Source organism: Piliocolobus tephrosceles, chromosome 12 (genome assembly GCF_002776525.5).
Source record: "Piliocolobus tephrosceles isolate RC106 chromosome 12, ASM277652v3, whole genome shotgun sequence".
Lineage (NCBI taxonomy): Eukaryota > Metazoa > Chordata > Mammalia > Primates > Cercopithecidae > Piliocolobus > Piliocolobus tephrosceles.
In genome coordinates this window covers 80,526,453-80,541,680 of record NC_045445.1, presented here as the reverse complement: position 1 = coordinate 80,541,680, position 15,228 = coordinate 80,526,453, and the positions used below count along the sequence as shown (strand labels likewise).

At 36.4% G+C, this 15,228-nt stretch overlaps 1 protein-coding gene across 2 annotated transcripts in view; it reads right to left on the bottom strand.

Annotated features, from left to right (window-relative positions):
- PHKA1 (phosphorylase kinase regulatory subunit alpha 1) overlaps positions 1-15,228 on the bottom strand; it is a 141,134-nt gene that overhangs the window by 36,825 nt on the left and 89,081 nt on the right. For both annotated transcript variants that reach the window (XM_023202119.2, XM_023202120.1), the window contains exons 17-21: positions 11,262-11,340; positions 7,362-7,528; positions 4,965-5,141; positions 3,465-3,556; positions 2,982-3,121 (exon numbers count right to left, since the gene is read on the bottom strand). In XM_023202119.2, the coding sequence (XP_023057887.1) occupies positions 2,982-3,121; positions 3,465-3,556; positions 4,965-5,141; positions 7,362-7,528; positions 11,262-11,340 (655 nt within the window). The remainder of the gene's footprint in view (positions 1-2,981; positions 3,122-3,464; positions 3,557-4,964; positions 5,142-7,361; positions 7,529-11,261; positions 11,341-15,228) is intronic.

Below are 15,228 nucleotides of genomic sequence, written 5' to 3'. Positions count from 1 at the left end.
AAGGAAGGAAGGAAGGAAGGAAGGAAGGAAGGAAGGAAGGAAGGAAGGAAGGAAGGACTCTACAAAACAACAGGAAAACAATTAATTACATGGCAGTAGTAAGCCCTTACCTACCAATAATTACCTTTAATGTGAATTGATTAAGTTATCCCATTAAAAAGCAGAGTAGCTTAATGAATAAAAAAAGCAAGAACCAACTATATGCTGCTTAAAAGAGACTCGCTCCACCTGTGAGGACACACATGGACTAAAAGTGAGTGGATGGAAAAAAGATATTCCATGCAAATGGAAACCAAAAGACAACAGACGTAACTCTATTTGGGTAAAACAGACTTTCAGGGCCAGGTGCTGTGGCTCACACCTGTAACTCCCAGCATTCTGGGAGGCTGAGGCAGGAGGATGCTTTGAGCTCAATAGTTTGAGACCAGCCTGGGTAACATGGCCAGACTCCAGCTCTGCAAAAAATAAAAATAAAAATAAAAATAAAAATTAGCTGGGCATGGTGGCATGCACCTGTGGTCCCAGCTACTCAGGAAACTGAAGTGGGAGGATCACTTGAGCCCAGGAGTTTGAGACTGCAGTGAGCCATGTTCATGGCACTACGCTCCAGCCTGGCTGACAGAGCAAGACTGTCTTTAAAAAATAGACTTCAAGTAAAAAACTAAAAAGTGATATAGAAGGTCACTATATAATAATAAGGGGGGTCGGTTAAGCAAGAGGATTTAACTATTGTAAATGTATATGCACCCAACATTGGAGCACCTAAGTATATAAAGCAAATATTAATGTACCTAAAGGGAGAGATAGACCACAATACAATAATAGTAGGGGCCTTCAACAGCCCATTTTCAGTAATGGACAGATCACATAGACAGAAAATCAACAAACATTGGATTTAAACTGTACACTAGACCAAATGGACCTAATTGATATTTACAGAACATTCCATCCAAAAGCTACAGAATACACATTATTCTCAACTTTACATGGAACATTCTGCAGGGTAGATTATATACTAGGCCACAAACAAGTATTAACGAATTGAAGAAGATCAAAATCATATCAAGTATCTTTTCTGATCACAATGATATAAAATTAGAAATCAATAACAGGAGAAACCACAGAAACTTTACAAATACAAGGAAATTAAACATGCTCCTAAACAACCAAGGGGTCACTGAACAAATTAAGAGGGAAATTACAAAATTTTCTTTAGGCAAATGAAAAGGAAATGCAACATACCAAAAGATATGGGATACAGAAAATGCTATTCTAAGAGAGATGTTTATAGCAATGAATGCATATATCAAACAGTATAAAGATCTCAAATAAACAACATAATGTTACACCTAAAGGAACTAGAAAAACAAGAACAAACTAAACCCAAAATTAGTAAAAGGAAAGAAACAATAAATACCAGAGTGGAAATAAATAAAATAGAGACCAAAAAAGCAATACAAATGATTAACAAAATGAGGAGCTGTTTTTTTTTTTTTTTTTTTTTTGAAAAGATAAACAAAATCAACAAAGCTTTGGCTAGACAAAGAAAAAAAGAAAGAACATCCAAATAAATAAAATGAGAGATGAAAAGGAGATATATAGCCTGGGCAACACAGTAAGACCTCATTTCTATATATAATTAAAAAAACATTTAGCTGGGCATGGTGGCACACACCTGTGGTACCAGCTACTCAGGAGGCTGAGGTGGGAGGATCACTTGAGACTGGGCAGTGAAGGCTGTAGTGAGCCATGATCACACCACTGCACTCCAGCCTGGGCAACAGAGCAAGACCTCGCCTCAAAATTAAAAAAAGAAGATGAGATATAACTGATACCACAGAAATACAAAGAATTGTTAGAAACTGTTATGAACAATTATATGCCAGCAAGTAGGAAAACCTAGAAGAAATGGATACATTTGTGAACACATACAATCTACCAAGATTGAAGTATGAATAGAAAATCTGAATAGATCAATAACAAAGGAGATTGAATCAGTAATAAAAAGTCTTCCCTCAGAGGGAAGCCCAGGACCAGACGGTTTCACTGCTGAACTGTACCAAATGTTTAGAGAACTAATACTAATTATTTTCAAACTATTCCAAAAAATAAAAAATAAAAAGAAAGGAAAAGGGGAGAGTTCTTCCAAACTCATTTTATAAGGCCAGTATTACCCTGATACCAAAACCAAACAAGGATACAACAAAAAAAGAAAGCTAAAAGCCAGTGAGAATGTTCATCCTGTAATGATTATAAAACCCCCAATTTAGTCTCCTTTCCCTGGGCTCTCAAGGTTTTTTGGGAGCAAGCTGGGAACCTTCTTTGCTCTTCCCAGAAAGCCTCATTATGTGAGTAATAAATATTCCACATCTTCTTGGTATGTGTATGTCACCATCTATCTCAAAATCCAAACCAAGTTTAGGGGAAGAAAGTCCATCCTGCTTCTTCATGGTGAGTAGAATATGGAAAAGGAGACAGAACAGATTATTTTTGTGTGGGCTTGTGGGGTCCAGGAGAGAGGAGTTCAATTTGGACATATTGAGTTTGTACTAATACAAAGTACCTAGCAGGATGCCTGACACATAGCAAACAAAAATGTTAGTTTCTTTTTCCTATAAACCTCCATATTCTTACATTTCTTGAGTTAAAAACTTATCTGTACATTTGACCAAATAATGGAGGCTTAAAAATAGCCTAATGACAATAATACTTATCAGTTATTGATCACCCACCATGTACCAGGCATTGTATTAGAGACTTCATAGATATTATATCTTAATCTTTACAATAACTCTATGAGGTATATATAATCCAAATTCTATATATGAGGACAACTGAGGGTTTGAAGTCACATGATGTGTAGGTTGTTAAACTATATTCAAATCCAGATCGGCGAAACTCCAAAAGCTGTGCTCTATTTATTATGCTGTAATTCCTCTGATTATGAACATTAAACTAGATTGATGATATCCACCACTTACTTCATAGTATACAGCATATAGAGGATATCAGCTTGTTCCTGTAAGCTTGAGGTCTCCTTCAACTGTAAAACCAGTGCTTTAAAGTCCACCTCCCCAGACTGGTTTCTAGGAAGATGTATTTCTACACGAACAGAGGGAACCTTTAGTTTGAGAAATGATGAAAAGAAATTAAGTTCACAAGTGCTCAACTTAAATAATGTCCTAGAATGAGTCATCTTTTCACCTCTAAACCTTTTCCAAAGGAATTCTTTAAATATTAATGAAAGGCAAAGCAAAAACAATGAAACCTTCCAGATGTATAATACAGCAATCTAGTTTTCCTAAAGTCTGACCAGACAAACTTGCCCAATGTAAAAGTTCACCAGGATAGCATTTTGCGTACCACTAGTTACTAACAAGAACCATAATGACTAGTTCTATTATTTCCCATAAAGATGGCAGTTTTTCAAAAAGCTGATAGAAATACCTCGTGCACAAATTTACCTGGTTCTCCTGTCGGGAATGAGATGAATCAAGTAAATTGAATGAAGGCCGGGAAGCCTGAAATAACTTCATAGGAAGATACATGTGAACATCTGCAAAAGTATGACATTTGTGGGAAATATTAGCTAATTAGGAGACTAATAGAAATGCACAATTGACTCCAACAATTAAGTAACATGTGAGTCAATTCTTTATAGAACAAGAATGAGAAATTTCTTCTTTCTTGGTAATATCAAAGAAAACAAATATGAATACCAGATAATTTAAATCATGTGCAATTAATAAGTATATTTTGAATTGAATTTCTAGAATTATAGCACTAGCTGGACATGTAAGATATTAAATTTACTAATGTAATTAATCCACAATGGTGCATTCACTGATACTTTGATGGAATACGACATATAATAGAAAGAACTCAGTTGCATTTTATATTTTCTGAACTTTTCTAGGTGAATATCTGGCTGTTCGTGGTTAAATTTCCCTAAGAATACATGAATGGATAATCCTATCTAGGGAATAAAAAAAATGTAGTTGAGATATTCCTAAGATTGTTTACTTACAGTTCATTGTTGAAATACTTACCATCACCTCTAAGGAAAGATTTGTAATTTTCACCACTTTATAGATACAGAAAGAGAGATACAGAGCTCAAATAACTGTTCAAGCAAGTAAGTAGCAGAGCTGGGAATTAAGCTCAAGTTTTCTGGTTCACAATTGAGAAGTATAACTTAATACATTTCATCTCTTCATAAGCCCTTTCTCAAGGAAGCATACTCAAAGGGTATGCTAAGCTTTTCCCTATTATAAATGTTAAATGATTCCCAATGTTCATGTTTAATATCTTTGGTTAGTAATGGTCAATAAAGTTTTAAACAGCAAGAGCATGCATCTCAGTCATTCTCATCATCTGTAGAATGTTAACATTCAGGTCTTCTAGGTGTGGCCAAGGGAGCCCTTCTCTCCTGTCATATCCAGCTACTATCGAGACATTGAACACTCCTTGGAACTATGACTACTCCTGACAATGTGTGGCAGAAGACACCCTCCACTGCAAATACAACTGAAGGAGGGTAGTGGCCATGGGGAGGAGAATGGCAAAGTTGTAAAGAATGAGTATTATATTTGACAAAACAGATCTACATTGCTGGAACAACAACAAAATTCCATAGAAGTAATTTTCCCAAAGGAAAAGCCCTTTCAACCATTTTTAACTTTAATGTTATAGTTGAATATGCTCCATGTCTCTTGTTCTGCCTCTTCTTACCATGTTACCAGTTAAACCAGACTACATAGCACTACCTGCAGCATAACTATACACAATTCACTAATTTTACAAATATTTGAGTATCTAATGTGTTCTAGGTGCTGTCTGAGATGCTGGGGATTAAAGCAGTGAACAAAACTTAAGTTCCTGCTTACATTGCAATCAATGCCCGCCCCCATCCTGGGCTTCACGTCATCCTGTGCCTGACTCTGGTGAGTCACAGCATTACTCACTCTGTACATGCAGTTCCTTGGCCTTGGTCACCAAGGACATTAAGTCGCAGGTTGTTTGCACAGCAGCTCGGAACCGATCTAGCCCTCCCTTCTGTGAGGTAGGGGCTAGTTTAGGATGGGGAGCAGTGTGCGCCAAAAGGTGATCTAAATAACGAGCAACTTCATCACCACAGCGAGCTGCAAGGTTAGTGGGGGAAGGGGGAAGAGAAAAGAATGAAAATATTTTAGTTACTTTATAATCTACCCCAGCAAAGAGAATGATTGGCTCCTGTGCTCACAACATAGCACCAGAAGTAGGTTGTTTTTAGCTCATGGAGGAAAAGCTTGTGATCATGATATAACCTCATCACTTTAAGATCCAGCGACCATGGCCATTTACCAGAACCCACCTCTTCTTCAACTTGCTGAGACAAGGTCAGGGTTCTTGAAAGCAGTATGAGCTTGTTTTACACTGGAGCAAGCATTTAACAATCTGTCTATTTGCATGTGTGCATGTGATGGTAATGGTGACAGGGATGGAGGAGGAGCAGAACAGGGAGCTTCAAGTGGCACTAATGTGAGGGTACTTTTGTGAGGAAGGGCCAGGAAAGGGCAAAAATCTTCTTAGTCACCTCATTTGTTTATTCACCAAATATTGTTGGTTGCTGTGTACCAGGCAGTGTACTAGGTGCTAACATTTTAGTGGTGAAGAGGATGGATATGGTCCCTATCTTCTTGGACTCCCCTTCCCCCATACACCTTCTATAACATTATCTCTGAGTATGGGTAATGGAAAGAAAAACATACATATATCCTGTGGAAGCTTAATATTTCAGACTTTACATGAATATTCACAATGTTTATAGTTAGAAAAGCACACTATTCAGATCAATACCAAAGTCTGCTATATCAGTCATGAGTCATCTGGTTTTTGATGATATTTACTGATTTCTCCAGTGTCTTTCTGTGTTCTGACGTGACTAAGGCAAACTAGTAGAGCTCTAAGAATGGAGCTCATATTCAGTGACATCCTAATGACAAAGATTGTAACCTTGAATACAATCTAGAAACTTGAGTGGAGGATTATGAAGAATATGGAGAGAAGCTCTTTACCCACAGAAGGGCTGGCAAGCAATAAATACATTCATTTTGAGACCACTGACGAGTAAACCCAGAAGTAGGAAAGTGGCTCAGAATGCCATAACGTCAAATTCAGTAATACGTATCATTAGAAATATATATTTTAGTAATCCAATGGAATAAATACTACAGATAAAAATCACAACTACCTATAGAATAGCAAACAATCTCACTATATGATCTTCTCATTTAATTTTCAAAGTATTTTATGCCAAGACATCATGACTTTGGTTGTTATTGATAACAGTAAATAGCCTTGTATTTAATGTACGTTTCCAACAAAGAAATTCAACTGTTTTAAATCTTACAAAAACAAATAGAGAATGAATGAAGTGGTGCTTGGTGAGTAAATATCGGGCCCAAAAAAGAAAATAGTCCTTCTGACTGCTAATGTGTTGCCCTATTGTATGAGATTGTGCTGGCTGACCTCACTGAGGACAGAAAATTTATTTTTTTTCTTTTCTCCAACATACTACTCTTAAGATAAAGAAATTGGCTGCCTTAAGTTACAGGCTAACAGTCAAATACCCAGACAATGAAAGCAGGCAAATCATGTTTTAGAGGGCTAGACAAATAATTCTTTCTTATTGGCCCTTCTTTGTATGAGATTCAAGCAACATAATGCCTGCTCTGCCTAAGTCAGTATTTTAACACTGTAGAGTAGTGTTGCTCAGTCACTTTCAATTCATGCCCCTGCAGTGCTTTCTCACTATATCACCTTTGTATTCCTAGAAGCCAGTTAGAGTTTGACTTAGTTGTATTTGCCTAGTTTGTACTACGAAAATAACAGGCATACTGAATAGCCTTTTTCAAACTGCACAGACCTCCCCACAGACTCTGATATGCTCCTCTAATATTATATAAAAAGGACTCTAATTAAATTTCATATTTTTATGCTTTTTAATGTCAAAAAGCCCTACTGTATATGTATTATTTTCCTACTTCACACTTGATTAAACATCTCTCACTCACCACTGCTTCTTCCTATGTCAAAATCACCAGTCACTTCAAATGCCTGGGAGAGGAATCTTCCCCAATCTTAGTAAGGGACAGTCCAACTCCATACTCCACAATTACCACCAGAATATTAGACCAGAAACCAAAGGTAAGTAGAGGGAGGAAAAGTAAAGCCAAACAAAAGTAGAGATCTAGGTGTATTAAACAGGCGTGAGGATAGAACACTGTGAGACTGCTGGCAGCGTAAATTATTAAGGATGGTGCTAAACAATATTTTGTAGTTTTGTCCAGCCAGGCCAGTGCTTTATGAAGCCTCCTTACCATGACTGGTTGAATCATAACCATTCATCCAGTTGGCAGATTCCAGGTAATCATAGTTGTCATCATAATCTTCACTGTACAGCTTACCCTCAGGTCCAGGGTCCATGAAGCTCAAGTGTGTGCAACAAGATGTTGTTAAAAACTCTGACAATTTACCTGTTTGAACCCTAAAAATTACAGGAGGATAGAAAACAGGAAATCAGGGGTGATCCTTTTTAAACAACACAATCTTAGTGATAAAAGGACACCTAACATGTTTTGTTCGGGGATTACTAATGTGCATACATTAATATAAATTTTGTAAAAACAAAATTTTACAGCACTCCTAGGCATGGTATACATCTTAAATGGTTAGGGGACTGTATTAATAAAGGTTACAATTATGGATTAACAATCCACCAGCAGACCAGTTTTGCTCTCTTCTACTGCCATATATTACGTTGCTAACTATGCCAAATATCTGGTAAAAAATTGCATTGACTACTGGAGAAGCCTGGAGAGAATGAAGATAAATCATCACAGACCCATCACATCATTAAAAAAAATTCCCAAAGGCCATTGGAACATAAAGGATGGTACTTGACAATTTTGTAAATTATAATAGACTGTAAGCCATATTGTCTCCTACTTATGAAGACAATTACAAAACCCAAAAGCAAAGTCAGCATCACCAAATTTCTAAAGAGGCCAACTTGAAGGGGCTATCAGTGGCCACACCTTGGATAATTAAAATATTGAAATAATGACAGAAATGGATCACGGCATATTAAATAAAATAATAATCTATGAATCTGTGCTGATACTAAACTACAAAATAAAAGGGGGGAAGGGAAAACTCTTTTTTAACATAAGAATTTCCACCAATAAATGTACCCAGAATGATAGAAATACAATTTAATAACTCCATTAGTAATAAGTGAATTCATGCAAGGATCAATGGAAGCTAATATGATTTGATCAAACACTGTTGGAGAGAGGATATGCAGAAACCTGGCAGATACCAGGTTCAACACCTTAAACAAGTGATCAAGGTTATCATCACCCAATAATGTCACAAACAAATCTCATGTGCCTCCTGATACGATGCACTGAAAGGGACTGTAGTAAATTCTTACAATTGTATGTTTCCCTGCCATCTATTTTGAATATAAGCTTAACTTTCTCATACCAGAAGCAGAGTTCAGTCATCTTTGACAGTTTCCAGTTCTACACCTCCCTCAGTTCCTCACTGTGGTCAGTCCACATATCTGCCTTACACAACTTCCTCTTGGTAACCACCTCCCTAAGGGACAGCAAAATATGATCTATTTGACTAGCCTTACCGATCCTTACATCCTACATGAACTATGCCAATATGCCACAGTGACCACCTCTCAAGTCACAGTGTGACCTCCAGGAAGTGATGCCTGCTTGCTTTAAACCCATCAGTTAAAACTCCCCAAGGAATATCTGTTTGGATAATGCCCTGGACCTCAATAAAGGCACTGGCCCATGGGTCTCTCTTTTTCTCTCTCCACATACTCCCTGACATCAGTGTGTGTGGCCTCCAGGTATTCTGTGTACCCCACCTGCAGGACCTGTAAGTAATAAAATCTTTATTTCCATCTTGTGCCTCCTAACCATTGAAAAGGTACTCTGCATCTTAAAGATCCTAATTTAAAACAAGGACCCAACATCACACAGGCAGTATTCCTGCCAAAAACATATAGCCTAAATCTAATCATGAGAAACAACCAGACAAATCCAAATTTTCTGCAAAATAACTGACCTGCATTCTTCAAAAATGTAATGAAAACTGTTATGAAAGATTGACAAAAGGCTGGAGAACCCTTCTAGATTAAAAGATACCAAAGAGATATAACAACTAAGTGCTAACATGTGATCTTTGATTGGATCCTGGATTGGTGGGAAAACGGCATGATAAAACATTATTGGGATAATTGGGTAACTTTTTACTTTTCCTTCGACTTTATTTATTTCCAACTTTCACTTTAGGCTCAGGGGTACATGTGTAGATTTGTTACATGGGTAAATCGCATGTTACAGGGGTTTGGTGTACAAATTATTTCGTCACCCATAGTAAGCATAGTATCCAATAGGTAGGTTTGCAGTCCTCACCTACCTCTTGCCCTCCACCCTCAGGAAGGTCCTGGTGTCTATTGTTTCCTTCTTTGTGTCCATGTCTACTCAATGTTTAGTTCCCACTTATAAGTGAGAACATGTGGTATGTGGTATTTGGTTTTCTGTTCCTGCATTAATTTGCTTAGGATAATGGCCTCTATATGCATTCATGTTGCTGCAAAGGACATGATTTTGTTCTTTTTATGGCAGTGTAGTATTCCATGGTGCATTACGTGCCACATTTCCTTTAAGAAGTCCACCATAGATGGGCATCTAGGTTGATGCCCATCTTTGTCTTTGCTATTGTGTCTAGTGCTGTGATGAACATATGCACGTAAGTGTCTCTATGGTATAATGATTTATATTCTTTTGGATATATATCCAGTAATGGGATTGCTGGGTAGAATGGTAGTTCTATTTTAAGTTGGTTTGAGAAATCTTGAAACTGTTTTCCACGGTCTCCCAGGTTGGAGCGCAGTGGTGCAATCCTGGCTCACTGCAACTTCCGCCTCCCAGGTTCAAGTGATTCTCATGTCTCAGCCTCCCGGTAGCTAGGATTACAGGTATGCACCAGCACGTCTGGCTAACTTTCATATTTTTTGTAGAGACAGGTTTTTGCCATGTTGGCCAGGCTGGTCTTGAACTCCTAGATTCAAGTGATCTGCCCGCCTTGGCCTCCCAATCTAAGTGTGATGATTATATTACAGTTATATGTAAGAATGCACTTGTTCTTAGACAAAAAAAAACAAAAAACAAAAAAAACAAGTATTTAGGGTTGAGTTATGATGTCTATGGCTAATTATTTCAGCAAAAAAGCATGTGTGTATATATATGTATATACATATACATAACACATAGTACATGTAGTATGTATGTGTGTGTATATGCATACATATGTATATGGGAGGACGTAGGGAGGAAGAGAGAAAGGAAGGGGGAAAGGTAGGAAGGGAGGGAAGGGAAGAAATAGAGAATGCACAGTGGGACAAAATGTTAATAACAGGTGAATCTTGAAAAAGGGTATATGGGTGTTCAGCAGTATTCTTGCAAATTTCTGTAAGCTGGAAATTTTTCAAAATAAAAACTTAGGGGGAAAAAGAAAAGAAAAGCAGCTAGAATCAAATAATCTAATAGGCATTAGAAAAACAAAACAAAACAGGTTTTCTGATCCTTTGAGATCTAGGCAAAGAACAGGGTAGGAAAAACTTCCAACCTTCCTCTACAACATTAAATTCCTTGATTCAGTCTATCAAATGTTAGCCCCTCTGAGTAGGATGGGATTATGTTATTGAAGATACAGTTAGTCCCCACTTACTCCTACAGGATATGTTCCAAAACCCCCCTTGTGGATTCCTGAAACTGCAGATAGTACTGAACTTATATATATATATATATATATATATATATATATATATACACACACACACACACACACACACACACACATACACTGTTTTTTCTTATACATACCTATGATATAGTTTAATTTATAAATTAAGCATAGTAAGAACTTAAAATAATGAAACAGAACAATTATAACAATATACTATATTAAAAGTTATATGAACGCAGTCTCTTTGTCTCTCTCAAAAATCCTATTGTACTGTACTCACCTATTGGCAAACTACAGGTTGACCATGGGTAACTGAAATATTGGAAAGTGAAACTGTAGATAAGGAGGGACTATCATACACAGAAAGGCACCACAGGTATGCCATTACTGTACCCAGTCCCCTAATTTCATTTCATTTCACTAAAGAGTATATAGAGGTCACTTACCTTGCCCCACCAAAATAGCCATCTTGCATTTTTCGGAGTGCTGCCAGGATACTTGAATTCAAGCTTGTTCCATCTTCATCTTGAAATGAACAGAATTTTAAAACAATCTTTGTGGTTTTAACTCTGAAGTAGGGGGAAATCTTGTAATTATTTCAAATCAACATTCTGGTGGTTACAGTACAAATGAGACACTCCTCATTGACCACCCTGATTTTAACAATTCATCTGAGAGCCAACAACACTGAAGAATGGACAAATGGTAAGGGATGATGACTGACAGACAGATTTCCTCAAAGGCATTATCTTATTCGTCAGCATTATCTTATTTGTCAGAAGTACTTAGCACAGTGCCTGATGGCAGAACACTGAACGACTACTGAATGCTGATAATACCAGTAGCCACTACTTGTTGAATGTTATGTGCCAAGCACTGCACTAAACATTTTATACACATTATCTCATATAAAGAACCTTGGCATATATGTCTGTGTATAGGCATAAAAATATCTAGAAAGCTAACAATTATCTGATTTTATGTGGAAGGAATCATACTACACATACTCTTTCATGATCTGCTTTCTAACTTAACCTTTATAATAGCTAAAAATAATTCCTAGTAAATTTAGACTGTTTTATATTATAATCAACACTGTAATGAAGACCATTATACCAACATCTTGATGCACTTATTCTATTATATCCTTAGGTTAAATTCTTACAAGTAGAACTATTAGGACAAATGAAACACTAAGTAAATTTACAGAGACTGCCAAATTACCTCCTATAAGGGTTGTGCCAATTATATTTCCATCAACAGTATAGAAAGTGACTTTTTCCTACAGTTTTAACGGGCAATGATCTTTTAAATTTTTCTTAATCTGATAGGTAAAACAAGAAGATATTGCTTTAATTTTATTGCCAATAAGATTATGCATATTTTCATGTATTTATTACAAATCTGTATTTCTTTTATGAATTGCCTGATCACGTCCTTTTCCCATTTTTCCATCACGTAGTTTATCTTTTTTCAGTTGACTTTCAAGAGTTCTTTGTTTTTTGGGGATATTACCCTTTTCATTCTTATATATATGACAAATACTTTATCTAGTTTATTATTTTTCTTTCAACCTCATCCACAGTGCTTTTGATATAAAAGATTTATTTTAATTTTCATGTTTTTAAATCTGACAGTATTTTATTTTTGTGTCTTGCAAAGGACAGCTCTCTTCAACCTAACAAAAATATTCTCATATATATATATATATATTTTTTTTTTTTGAGATGGAGTCTGGCTCTGTCGTTCAGGCTGGAGTGCAGTGGCGCAATCTTGGCTCACTGCAACCTCTGCTTACCAGGTTCAAGTGATTCTTCTGCCTCAGCCTCCCAAGTAGCTGGGACTACAGGTGCGTGCCACCACACCTGGCTAATTTTTGTATCTTTAGTAGAGATGGAGTTTCATGATGTTGGCCAGGGTGGTCTCAAACTCCTGACCTCAAGTGATCCGCCCGCCTTGACCTCCCAAAGTGCTGGGATTATAGGCTTGAGCCACCCCGCCCAACTTCCCATATTTTTTTCTAAGACTCTCACAGGTTTATTTTTTATGTTTAGCTCTTTAATCTATTTAGAATGTATTTTTGCAAAGAAAAGTAAAGTAGCAAACCTAAATGAATTATTTTCCCAAATGTATTTATATTTACATTTTGTCTGTATTTGAAATTCTATCTTTATCATTACTTTAATTACAATGGATCTTTCACTTTCTTTTAAAAAATCTGGTTATTCATTTACATTTTCTCTTCCATATGAAATTGAGGTTCAGCTTGTTCATAAAAATTTATGTTTTTGTTATTACTGGGAATTGCCTGAATTGATATAATGAGAGTGGGTAATTTCTCAATAGTAACTATTTACATCTAGGAACATGGTGTATCTCTCTACTAATTAAAATATTTTATTGTCTTCAATAGTTTTATAGTTTTTCTCATACACTTTTATAAATGTTTCTATTCAGCTTATCCTTGTATTCTTACTTTTCTAGGAAATCTATCAATTTTATCTAGATGTACAAAATTGTAGTTGGTATTCTTTTATAGTGTTTAAAGTCTCCTCTATTTCTGTTGCTATATCTCCTTTGTCATTCCTAACATTTTTATTATTTTTTTCTTTACTCTGAATTCTACTTCACCAGATACTAATGTAGCTACTTCCGCTTTTCAAAATTAATGTTTACGAGTGATGATGAGCATTTTTTCATGTGTCTGTTGGCTGTATGAATGTCTTCTTTTGAGAAATGTCTGTTCATATCCTTTGCCCACTTTTTGATGGGGTTGTTTGTTTTTTTCTTGTATATTTGTTTGAGTTCTTTGTAGATTCATCATCACTCGCCATCAGAGAAATGCAAATCAAAACCACAATGAGATACCATCTCACACCAGTTACAATGGCAATCATTAAAAAGTCAGGAAACAGCAGGTGTTGGAGAGGATGTGGAGAAATAGGAACACTTTTACACTGTTGGTGGGATTGTAAACTAGTTCAACCATTATGGAAAACAGTATGGCAATTCCTCAAGGATCTAGAACTAGATGTACCCTATGACCCAGCCATCCCACTACTGGGTATATACCCAAAGGATTATAAATCATGCTGCTATAAAGACACATGCACACTTATGTTTATTGCGGCACTATTCACAATAGCAAAGACTTGGAATCAACCCAAATGTCCATCTGTGACAGACTGGATTAAGAAAATGTGGCACATATACACCATGGAATACTATGCAGCCATAAAAAAGGATGAGTTTACGACCTTTGTAGGGACATGGATGCAGCTGGAAACCATCATTCTTAGCAAACTATCACAAGAACAGAAAACCAAACACCGCATGTTCTCACTCATAGGTGGGAACTGAACAATGACATCACTTGGACTCGGGAAGGGGAACATCACACACTGGGGCCTATCAGGGGGAGGGGGGAGGAGGGAGGGATTGCATTGGAAGTTATACCTGATATAAATGATGAATTGATGGGTGCTGACGAGTTGATGGGTGCAGCACACCAACATGGCACAAGTATACATATGTAACAAACCTGCACGTTATGCACATGTACCCTAGAACTTAAAGTATAATAAAAAATAAAAAAATAAAAAATAATAAAATAAATAAATAAATAAATAAATAAATAAAAACAAAAAAACAAAATTAATGTTTACATGGTATATATTTTTCCTTCCTTTTCTTTTCAGTCTATGTATATTGTTATTTTTGAACTGATGTATTTAGGCTATTTAAATTTAAAGTAATTATCGATATGTTAGGATTAAGTCTGCCATTTTATTGTTTTCTATTTGTACCTCTGTTCTCCATTTCTCTATTTTCTTCTTCCTGCCTTCTTGTGGGTTACTTTTAAATTTTTTCGAATGCCATTTTGATTTACCTATACTGGGTTTGACTGTTATCTCCTTTTATAGGTTTTTTAATGGTTACTCTAGGCATTGTCTTATATATACAAACATGATACACATATCACTGTTTACTAGTATCAACATTATACCAATTAAAGTGATGTATAGAATCTTATCTCCCATTAAGGTCCTTACTTTTGCCCATTTATAATATACTTGCCTTGAATATTTCTTCTACATACTTTAATAACTACATTAAGCAATGCTTGTCAAGCATAATTTAGAAAACTGAAGTGGAAGGAGTTTGAGACCAGCCTGGCAAACATGGCGAAACCCCGTCTCTACTAAAAAAATATAAAAAATTAGCTGGGCATGGTGGTGCACCCCTGTAATCCCAGCTACTGGGGAGGCTGAGGCAGGAGAATCACTTGAACCCAGAAGGTGGAGGTTGCAGTGAGCTGAGATCGCGCCATTGCACTCCAGGCTGGGTGACAGAGAGAAACTCTGTATCAAAAGAAAGAAAAGTAAATAAAAGAAAGAAAAGAAGGAAGGAAGG